The sequence below is a fragment of the Pecten maximus genome, chromosome 3 (genome assembly GCF_902652985.1).
Source record: "Pecten maximus chromosome 3, xPecMax1.1, whole genome shotgun sequence".
Taxonomy (NCBI): domain Eukaryota; kingdom Metazoa; phylum Mollusca; class Bivalvia; order Pectinida; family Pectinidae; genus Pecten; species Pecten maximus.
Window position 1 is genome coordinate 46,899,607 of NC_047017.1, and position 12,209 is coordinate 46,911,815.

Here is a 12,209-nt window from a genome sequence, read left to right on the forward strand (position 1 = left end):
TATATTTCTTTGTGTCTTTGTATTATAAGACTTTGATTTTCATTTTTTTAGTCAAAGCTGACATGCGATGAATTGAAAGTGAAATGTGTAAACAGTAAAAAAAAAAAAAAATACTTCCTACTGAGTGTACCGACACTTTATCACTAGTCCTCAATCTCTTGGTCGCGGGTTCGAAACCTACGAAGGGCAGTTGCCTGTACAGACCGTAGGCCGGTGGTTTTTCTCCGGTACTCCGGTTTTCCTCCACCTAAACCAAGCCTGGCTAATGTATAAAAGTAGTAAAATTAATATGTGTAAACAGAAGAAAGAAAATAAACTGAGATTTCTGGCTACTTTAAAAATGTAGTAGATGTAAGATTTGCGAACAGAAGGAAGAAAACAAACTTAAGTTTCTGACTACTCTATAAAAGTAGGATTCGTAAACAAAGGGAAGAAAACAAATTGAGATTTCTGGCCACTATATAAAAGTAGTAAGAGTAAGATGTAATAACAGAACAATGAAAAGAAATTGAGAATTTTTGCTGCTGTATTAAGTTGTAAAAACAAATTGAAATGTATAAAAGTAGTAAAAGCAAGATTGTGAACATAAGGAAGAAATCAAACTGAGATTTCATGCTACTGTTAAAAATGAAGTAAAAGTAAGATGTGTAAACAGAGAAAGAAAAGTGGTTTTCTATCATAAGCCTTGGCATGTAAAATTGATGAATTCAACATCCAAGAACAGTTGTAACAGTAAAACGGATCTCTACATAAACGATGTGAAAAAAGGAAATATAGCAAATGTCTATAAACACACAAAGATTATATTAGAAAAGAAATACCTCGAGAGTGTCTAAAATCTACAGCACTATATAAAAGACATCAAGTATTTCTGTATAATGATTGTTGCGGTGAAATGATTTTGTCACTTACTCTTTTGATACTAGCGACAGTTCCTTGTTTTACTATAAGGCTACAGACTGAAAAAATCATATTGACCAAATCAAAACACATAAAGGCGTAAAATGTCATCAGCTTTAAAAAAGTTATTAGATACAAAAACTAAATATCGCCATAGGTCATGGCAGTGCAAAAGTTGATACCCACTCGCGTTTCTTTTTACAATCATTAGAGACTCAAAAATGTTCCGGAAAAATTGGTGACATAAGAGTAATACTTTAGGTAAAGACAAAGGGGGAAAGTCGGGGGCGTAACTGTTAGTCTTTAATGAAATATGTATCACTTTCTATCAGTCTCGTGAATGGTCAATTTTGGGATATTTTGAACAAGTTTCGTAAAAATAGTCTGAAAGAAAAGCACAAGAAGGCATGCAAATAAACCCCACAAAAATAAATGAATAAAAAAAAATTAATAAAATAAATAAATAAATAAAAATTGATATTTAAATGCCAAAAAATTAACTCTATTTTGCATTTCCTATATCGGTTGAGTATTATTACGTGATGTACATTTCTAGGTTTTTGTCTATTTCACTACTTGGTTCCGGGACTTTCTGTACCAATCACGTATGAAATGTATAGGGTTAAATCATGTTAATGTTAATCATATTGACAGTGTCTTAATTTCATTTCAGAAATATTTTATTAACAATACAAATATAAATAAATACAAAGTATTGTCAAAAGAATAAGACAACAGGCGCAATGCCTATATCAGTCTTCTTCTATTACTTCCGGTTAGGCTTGGTAGAAAGATGATATGTTTCACTTTATTATTTCTACAGAAATTATATATCATTACATGTATATAGTATCTAATTCAAAAAGGGATTACTGTAAGGAATTATATGTTCATCATGAAATTAAATAGAATAGGTGTTATAATTATAGAGATAACTACTATTCAAAATTACTTAGTAAGAAAACAAAACTATTATTTGATAAAGTGAAGACACAACATATTTCCACCAAGCCTAAAATGAAAAGTTATATGTAATGTAATAAACAACAATAACTCACTCACACACATTCATTCATACTTTCATACTAGAATGTTATAAGGATGAGTATTTAACATAACAAACTTGCTATAATAGTTGAGTAAATGTATATAATTGTATTACTACTAAAGACAGTATTACATATAGTTTCTTATTTATACACAGAAAAACGTTTTGAGGATTTAATATATAAGTTTACATGATATAGAATAGAGATATTTAAATTATCAGGAGCATTAATGATGCCACACACTAGGCATTGAAGATTTATATAACCTAACAAGTTGTAGATGGATAGAATATGGTGCCTAGAATTGGAATACATGGGACATTGAAAGAAAAAATGCACTAAATCTTCACTAGGAGCACCACATACACAGGATGGGTTATCAATCAGGTGATCAAAATGTTTATCATAATTAAGGTCACTTTTAAAATTTCTAAGTTGGCATAAAATTATGTTAAGTTGTCTGGGAGCAGAATTAATGAAAAGTTCAGAAATAGTTATATCATTAGTAGTTTTTAACTTACATTTAAAAGAAGAAATTGTAATAGAGTCTCTAATGGAAATATCAAGTGAATTCCACATAGTCATAGTTGAAGGAAAAAAACTTTTCATGTAGCTATTAGTTCGTGACTGTGGTATATTAAATACTCTGTTATTTCTAAAGGTGTATATATTGTTTACATTTAAATATGGTTGTATAATATTAGAGAGATACAATGGAGTATAGTTATTAATAATTTTGAACATTAATACAAGTTTATGATTCTGTCTTCTTTTACTTAAAGGATCTAGTTGAGTTTCATTATATAAGATATGGTGAGAAGTACCTCTTCTGAGACCTGTTATTATACGCATGGCTTCCAGTTGAATAGATTCAAGAAGATCAGATTCGGCTTGAGTGCAATTGTCCCAAACTACATCAGCATATTCTAATATTGGTCTTATGTATGAAGTATATAAAGTTTTCAAGGTTTTCCTATCAACTAATTTTTTTAATACACGAAGTAAACTTAATCTAGAGTTAGCTTTTTGATACACATTAGAAATATGGTTCGCCCATGTTCCTTTACTATTAAAGGTTAGCCCTAAGTGATTATGAGATTCATTTTGTACAATTAGATTATTATTAAACAAAAGATGTGGATAATCAATGTTTTGTCTACGACTGAAGTTCATAGCTATTGTTTTATTACGATTGAAGAGAATTTGCCATCTATATGCCCAGTCAGAAATAGAGGCTAAGTCATTATTAAGCAGTGAAGAAGGTGTATCTAAATCATTATTATTTTGTATTATTACATATAGAGAGGTGTCATCAGCAAAGAGTTTTATATTGCTGTTTATATTATTAGTAATATCATTAATGAAAAGAAGAAACAAAAATGGACCAAGGACAGATCCTTGAGGGACTCCTGCCGATATAGGTTTAGTGCTAGACTGATACCCTTCAAAGATTACCCTTTGCTTTCTGTCAGACAAGTAAGCTTTAAACCAATTATATAATTTACCTTTAATACCGTAAGATTTCAATTTATGTAATAGACCTAAATGCCATACGCGATCAAAAGCTTTACTTATATCACAGAAAACAAAGCGCAAATCTTTGCCTTGATCTAATGTACTACTTATAGTATTATATATATCAGTTAACTGGTTAACTGTAGAGTCGGTGGGTCGAAAACCTGACTGATGTTCACTTAACATATTATGACTTGAAATATAATTATATGTATATTTAAAAATAATTTTTTCTAAAATTTTAATAAAGACAGATGTGACCGCTATGGGTCTATAATTATTAAGGTCACTAACTTCACCTTTTCCTTTATAAAGTGCAGTAACATTAGCAACTTTTAGAATATCAGGGATTTCTCCAGTAGATAATGTTTTATTAAACAATAATTTAAGTGGATATACTAAAGATGGCGAGATATGTTTAATAATAACTGGTAAAATACCATCTGGTCCAGCTGGTTTGTTTTTATTTAGAATGTGAAGTTGATCAATTATATCTTGTTCAGTTATAATAATATCAGATAGTTCAACATGGGACAGGGGAGGTAAGTCGGGTAGATTAGAGTCAGTAATATCAGAGCCAATACTAGTAAAGTGGGTATTCAATGCTTCAGCTTTATCCAGTGGATGAATAAGAACTTCATTATTGTTTTTTAAAGGAAATGATTGTTTGCTATTATTAGTAATTTTCCCCATCGTTTTAGCAATTTGCCACCATCTTCTAGGATTAGTAGACTTATCAGCAAGATAACTCTGTAATTTTGTCATGTAATTATCCTTAGTTTGCCTAATCAAATCAATTACTTCATTCCGAAAGTTCCTAAATTTGGCCCAGTCCTGTTCCCTGTTTTTTTGTTTAGCTAATCGATGTAACCTGTTCTTTTGTCTCAATTTATGTCTTATTTCACCGGTCATCCACGGCTTATCATTAGGATGTACAATAACTGTTTTATGTGGTATATGTGTGCTAGTAGCAGTGTTTATTTTCTCTAAGACAATAGAATATAATTCATTAATATTATTACTATCATTAAAAATAATATCCCAATCAATGTTAAGTAACTCATTGTTAATATTATCCCAATTTGTTTCATTAAAATTGAAGATATTTTTTTTGTATGGTTTGCTTTTTAAAGTTTTAAAACAGATATTAGCTAGGATTGGGCAGTGATCACTGCAAAGGGGTGAAAGGACTAGTGTTGAATTAAAAATATTCACATTGTTGGTAATAAAAACATCTATCAATGTAGCAGTGGTATTAGTAATACGTGTCGGCGTTTGTATAAGGTTTTTTAATTGATATTTAGTTAAAAGCTTAAAAAGATGAGAAGAAGGTTTCATCTTTAGTAGGTCGACATTAATATCACCAGTAATAATAATGTTATAAGTAGTATTAATAAGGTTATCTAATGTATTATCAAGTTTGTTCCAATATTCAACTGTTGTATTGGGAGGTCTATACAAGCAACAAAGAAGTATTTTTTTATTTGAGGATCTAATTTCTAAAATAATATGTTCAATATTTTCAGTTTCTAAATCACTTCTGCGATTAACAAGGATATTACTTTTAGTGTAAATCAAAATGCCACCACCTTGTTGAAGCTGTCTATCTCTTCTATACAAATTAGGATGGGATTTTAATTGTAGATCAGTATTCAATATATTAGAGTCCAGATGAGTTTCTGTTAAGCATATGATATCATTATCACAGAATTCTGCATCAACTAGATCAATTTTGTTCCTTAGAGACCTAACATTCAGGTGTAGTATTGAAAGATCATTGAAGGAATATTTTTCATCAGAAGAAGTCGAGGATGGACCTGGATTTATGTGTATGTTACCTGACATGATAAGTAGAATTACAATTACCAAAAGGTAATACTTTAAGTTAGTAGTAAAGAGACATAAAAAGCAAGTCATACTAAATCTACATTCATACACACTCATACTTACAAAGAATAATATAAATCAAATCTTACAAAACAAAACAGTTACACAAAACAAAAATGAGGACAGGTACATTGTAGTTGGTGAAGTTGATCTCCTCCATGTACATATGTATTTCTTATATGCAAGGTTTTTTCTATTAATTAATAATATTTTGATGCACAACAGTACTACATTGGCAATAAAATATATAAAACAATCAATGACTTTAAGGAAATTATTAGAAAAAATTGAGATTAAATCCATATATTCAAAACAAAGGAGGTAATTGATTCATGTAGGTTATACCATGTTTATCATGTATCATTATACAATGACATTCACAAGAAAAAGTGTGGTTTAAAGACTATATTATCAATTATATAATACTCGCCTCACGATTAAAATTAGTAGATCATAAGATAAATGTTGGCAACTAGGCCTAATCCATCAACCAAGAGTTTTAGACATTAATTGTCCATTTGTGCCTACTGACACCACCTTGCCTTCAACTCATGGATGACGAACATGGTCTAGCATCAAACTTACTTCCCACCAAATGGAAGTAAGGAAAAACATCTGAGTTCAAATTTTTTGTCAAACAGTAAATGATACAACTTATAATACGTCACGTGTTGAAGACCTGTACACACATACATGTGATACAGCAAAGTTCTGAACGTTGAGTAAAGAAACGCTATCAAGAATAAAAGCATCGTTAATTATAAATGGATAATTATAAAATGACATCGATTGAGAAGAACTTACACCTTGATTGGACGTCATGCAGTCATCTTCACTTCCCATGTGTTTACTATCGATTAACACGATTGGTATACGCACCTAGTACACATTTGGTAACAAAGTGATCAGGCTAAGCTAGTCGATAAAACTTGTTGAAAAATTATACTGAGTCAATAAAGATATATCATCAGGCTAAAGTACCCAATATCCAAATTAAGTGTATAACAATTTAAAATAATGCACATTTGACCTTGAGAAGAAACAAAAACAAGGTGTATTCAAACGATGTAGTCGAAATAGGATGACATATTTCAAAGAAATGTGGATGCAATATTTTTAGTGAGATACATTGTACATTCACAGGTCTCATTATCAATTATAACACTCGGCCAGGTTCTATTTAAATGATGTAGATTAAAATTCCTACTAGAATCTAGCTCTAGTTATCCGTATAACAATCGGGCCTACATGTATATGTATACAGACAAGATTTAATCACCGAACATACATGTATATATATATTGTATAGATAGGGTCTTACTTATAGATAATAAGTGAAAAAAATATATCTATACACGATGTACATAGCACTTATTATATATTATACTTATGTAGTGACATTATAGAAGAGTAGACTAGATCTATCTGATAGAGTCTCGGATTTAAAACCGACAATAAGTATATGGACCCACAAACAATAATTAATTGTTCCATAGACTTAATTAGTTAATTATAGTACGGTACATGTATAACGTACGTCAGCATCAATCAGTTCATATCAACATGTAATTCAAGTAATGACAGGTTTTTTTAGTCTTTAGTTACTAGTTTCAGGAATGGTGCTTCCTTCCTGTAGACCAGACGCGTTTTCTTCCGTTGTGATTCCGGCATTGTCATTCTTTGCTTTAATAACTCCCCCCTTCGTTTGGACAGTGTCTTAATTCATGTAACCAGATACTATACAGTGTATTACACTCGCAATTAATATTTTACTAAAGTCGTTCCATTGATATACTGCTATATTATCTCTACGAATACGTTCGTTTTGATGACTTCTATGACCTTGATTTACGAGACAGTTGTCGTCCGGGACCTCTGGTTAATTATCATTTTACGTATTCATCTGTCACCGTGTAAGCCTTGATTTAGTTGATAATTTCCATATTTAATTTTGTGGTTATGTACGGTCTTTATCATCCCTTATTGAAAAAAACCCCAACATTTTGTCTAAAATATTGATAAGCGATGGTTCCGTTTAGAAAACACTCATCTACTTGAAGTGATTGCACTGATTTAATACTTAGTAAACGGTGATTTCTTCCTACAAATATGGTATCCTTGTATGACCTTCTGAATTGTAATGCTATAGTTTGGCAATTAATTAAATAAGATAATTTAATAAAATAAATAAATTAATTAATTAAGTGTGAACTAATCCGTCTCAGGGAAGGTAATTCCTTTGATTGCAATCGAAATGACGTAAACGTTAGTCGGATTAAACGATATACATTAAAGCATAATAAAATTTATATTTAGAATGACTAATCATAACAATTACTATTATTTTAGCGAAATTTGTTTTTACGACATGCCGTATGTCGGTACAATTTTAAACAATGGCACCGTCAAAGAGATGTTGTTAGTGGATCTTTACTTGAACGGCTTCGTCTATCATGTATGCACTAACGAGGGCTGGTTGATATTTTGTGAGCCTCATATTAAAGGAGATACTCAAGGGTGTTCTTTTTAAGTCCTAATATTCTCTGACTATATAGGGCCGTGCACCATAGGACTGGTCTCATTCAAATCCTTGAATACGAGACTCACAAAATATCAACCCTCGTACGATAGTTTTTGTATCATGACACAAGGATGAAAAATCAACAGGATATATTTACAGCAGTGTTAAGCTTAAATAGAAAAAAATAACTGAAATGTAATCAACCTTAACTCAGAGTAAGCGTAACGTGTTGATATATTCAAAATAACTGCAAATACATCCATGCAATGCATTCTTTTGATGAAATCAAGTATGAGATGATCTGTGAAAAATATGTTTTTATAATAGAATTATTTGTGTTCACTTTGTTGACTTAAGACTTGCTTGCTTTTAACAATACCAGTAATAAGTATCAATTATTTTACATGCATTGTAAAAGTCGTTTACAAAAACAAATGGCAGCATTTCAGGTTGATGCAACCATTTGTTTCTTTTGTTAATAAAAAAATAAATCAGTACTTTCTAGTTTAACTTTGAAACGAAAAGTAACGTGAAGCAGCACTGTTATGATGTAATGATAAAACAATAAAACAAACTCGTTTTTATATAATATTCCATTCATGTAATATTGCCATGAACAGGAATCGTTGGGAAAATTTCTTAATTCTCTTATGAAATGTTATATAATAATCAAACTAAGGGGATTAATACTGGATCTAATTGTGAAAAGCGTCATCGTCATTTTCTTGAAATGCTATGTTATTATTGCATATCATGTTCATTGTTTTCAAAAATAATTGATTCTGACATATATTTTATTATGTTTATATTAATCTTTGAAACGAAATGCAAACGTGTTCGGACAAACACATGCATTTTATATATAAAAGCAATATCCAAGTCCAAATAATGACAGAATTGAAAACAAATGCTTTAGGTATGAACATTTTTATCCAAATGAAAATCAGTCGGTTATATCTCATTCATAAACATAGGATATGATTATAAATGTAATTCCAAAAAAATTGATTGATAAGATGTCACGTTTTTTTTGTAATTGCTTCACTTATTGGGGATATAGCAATCAAAGAATCAATATTTTATTTTAATGCTGATGAAGCATAAAAAAACTCATTTTTCGTCGATTGATTTATTCTTTTTTATTTTATTTGGTATATTTTATGGCAAAACAATACATTTTTACGTACTTCAATATTCTTGGGAATCATCTTTATGTCCTGTATCCTGTATAGCTATAATGGTTGAGAAACCAAATGTAAGAAAGTACCTCCTGTATCACTGAAAACCAAACCGTATAATATAAGCAATGCTTACCAAAAATAGAGATAATTTTTGTTCGTTTACATTTCATGACTCGTTATTATTATTTACTTAACCATTTGAGGTTAGATAACATTAATGACATGCCCATTAGTCCAAAACGAATTTCTATTATATTTTGAAATTGATTTAATTATTCTAACATATAACTCTATTTTTAAAATGTGATGAATGAACTGGCATTGAACACTTTTTTGTCCGGCACATATAACTAAAATTCCATTGTTTCCTGCTAAAATGTTATCAAAACAAAACTTTTAGTCCTGACTTGACTTCTATCTTTGACCAATCGCTGACCAAAAGTTGATATTTTGGTCGAACATATATTTGGATAAGACGTTGTGGCAACCATGACCAAATAGCCGATAAAACATCAATATTGCTGTGTTTTCCTGACTGGTTATAGCCGGCTAGGAAGGTTAACGATTCGTACATTGTCAGGGGGAATAATTAATGTATGGATGATTGACACACTAGTTGCATACATTGAGTATGAATTTGCGATATAAAAGAAAAAGAGGAAATGGTCACAGGTTTTGCACATCATTTGAATTCTGCTGAACAAGAATGGTAGGTATACTTTCGCATTTAACTGGATACCGGCCGACAAAGTCTTAATTGTCTACATAAAACAGGTATTATATTGCAATCAGTTTTTTTCTAATGATAGCATTTTTATCAAATGTAATTTTTTTTGTCTTTTGTTTTTTTGTTGTTTTTTTTTTCAATTTGGTGCGCATTGGAAATACAAAGCTACCTTTTGACAGCGTTAAGGATATGTTCGTATGTAATTAATCTCATGCAATACCATATGTACATGAAGGAGGATTTGAACAGTTAACACATATCTACATGTTTTATAACTATATTGGTATTAGAAATATCATTAAAACTTCTATATCTCAGTATCTCAGATAAAAACAGCGTGTGATTAGCATATTTTCATTAGGGGAAGTTTGTTACATGATTATTCAATTTATTATTTCACTTATTTTGTTTTCGAATGTTTTATAACACTACAATTCCATACGTGCTTTGCAGACGCAGTTGCCACAATGAAGTACAGTTACCTATCAGCCATAGTGCTGATAAGCTTGCTGGTGAGCCATTCCGTGGCACAGACGACATTGTCGTTGACCAATACGGGTATCCTTGGCACCGCTTTAGGACTGGGTGCCTTATACTATTTATATGAACAGAACAACAGACTACCTCCGTTTCCTCCAATACCTCCTCGGCCGCAATTATATGGACCAAGCTGGGGCCCTAATCCTTTTTGGCGGCCACCATTTCCTCCTCCTCCTCCTCCTCCTCCTCCTCCTCCAACACCACCACTACCAAGATTAAATGCCGCCAGATATGGTCCAATTCTAGGTAGGTATAGTCTCATTGTTGTGATATATATATATACCCACTTCGATTAGTATCGAATATTATAAAAGTAAATTGTTATGATTTGGTTTTCTCCACTTTTTTAGCTGATGATTTTTACTTTCTACGTTCTTCACAAGGTGCACACATTTCTTTTTTTTCGGTTTTTGGATTATCATTTACACTACTGACAATGAAAAACAAATTGCTTATTGTGAAAACTTTCTTTTTAGTAGAATTATGCATACATCAAATATGATTCATTCTTCATTAAAGAATCTAAAAAAAAATCGGTACTGTACATGAAAAATGGTTGGTTTTCATCCATATTAATGAAAATTTGAACTATTTAAGTGCTCTTTTACACTTGTATAAGAAAATCGTACTTAAGGTTTTCCAATATAATAAATATTGAACGTTTGGTATATCAAGTATCTAAAAACATCTGATTAACGTTTATATTATAGCAAACATATTTCAACCAGATCAGTAAATCACTTTGGAAAACAAATGTAAATAAGCAATTTCGTTTGTGTGTTTATTTCAGGTGGATAAGACTCTGACGTTTCACAGATGATTCAGATTTACACCAACGGGACATGGATACAGGACACGTAAAAATGAAACAGAAATGATGACTCTAATATCAGCTACGTTGTTAACATTTTTTACCAATAAATAAAAATGAACCCTTTTTTTTAAAAATCACAGTTGATATGCGATGAAGTACTTTCATATTATATAACAAAACCAAAAGTACTTAAGAGTACCCATTGGTCAATATTGCTTGATAATAAATGGAGCTGTGTTAACTTTTTTATAATACTTTTATAAAATCAATTAGTGGGAAATTGGAGCTATGTTAACTTTTTTATAATACTTTTATAAAATCAATTAGTGGGAAATTGTGTAAAGGGTAATTTGGGTAAAGGTCAGATAGGAAAAGAAGATGAAAGTGAGATTTGTAAACAGAAGAAAGGAAACAACTTCATATTTCTGGCTACTATATAAAAGTAATAAAAGGAAAGCGTATCAACCGAAGAATGAAAACAATTTAAGATTTCTTGCTACTGTATAAAAGTAGTAAAAGTAAGATTTGTAAACAAAGAAATCAGATCGACATTTCTTACTAGTGTATGTTGCTCTATTATCATAGATCTCATTCCTGGGTTTGATACGTTTGGTCCTCATCACAGACGAGTTCAAGTTGGACACAACACATGAAGCCTAATTCTCCGACACATTCTGTATCCATTACTGAATGCATGCATGTTTTTCTTTTCAACTATCCTTTCAGAATTGAAGCTCTTTAATAAATAACAATTTCTCACTTCGTCACTTTGTCACCAGAGGTCTGAGTTCAATCCCTAGCGGAGACTGTAATTTACATTCGCACTGTTAAAATATAAAAGCAATTCATGAGAGTACTTTCTTCGGTATGTTTTTGCTCTACACATTTCCACCAATCATGATGTCCTAATGTCACTCGGATAACACAGTGGATGTTTGGGAAAAGTGCTACCCGTCAGAATAATATGGCTATATTTATTTTACAGTCTCCACAATAGCGTAATTACTGTGGCAGTTAAATTCTAAAAGATGTATAAACCAATAGAAAGCAATAAATAAAACGAGCATTGAAGGCG

The 12,209-nt window shown here is 30.9% G+C and overlaps 1 protein-coding gene across 1 annotated transcript; it reads left to right on the plus strand.

Annotated features, from left to right (window-relative positions):
- Positions 1 to 9,646: 9,646 nt before the first annotated feature.
- On the plus strand, positions 9,647 to 12,209 carry LOC117324362 (formin-like protein 2). The gene is made up of 3 exons (XM_033880174.1): positions 9,647 to 9,762; positions 10,234 to 10,566; positions 11,111 to 12,209. Exons 2-3 carry the CDS (start codon positions 10,248 to 10,250, stop codon positions 11,116 to 11,118), a joined length of 327 nt encoding a protein of 108 aa, XP_033736065.1. The 5' UTR covers positions 9,647 to 9,762; positions 10,234 to 10,247; the 3' UTR covers positions 11,119 to 12,209.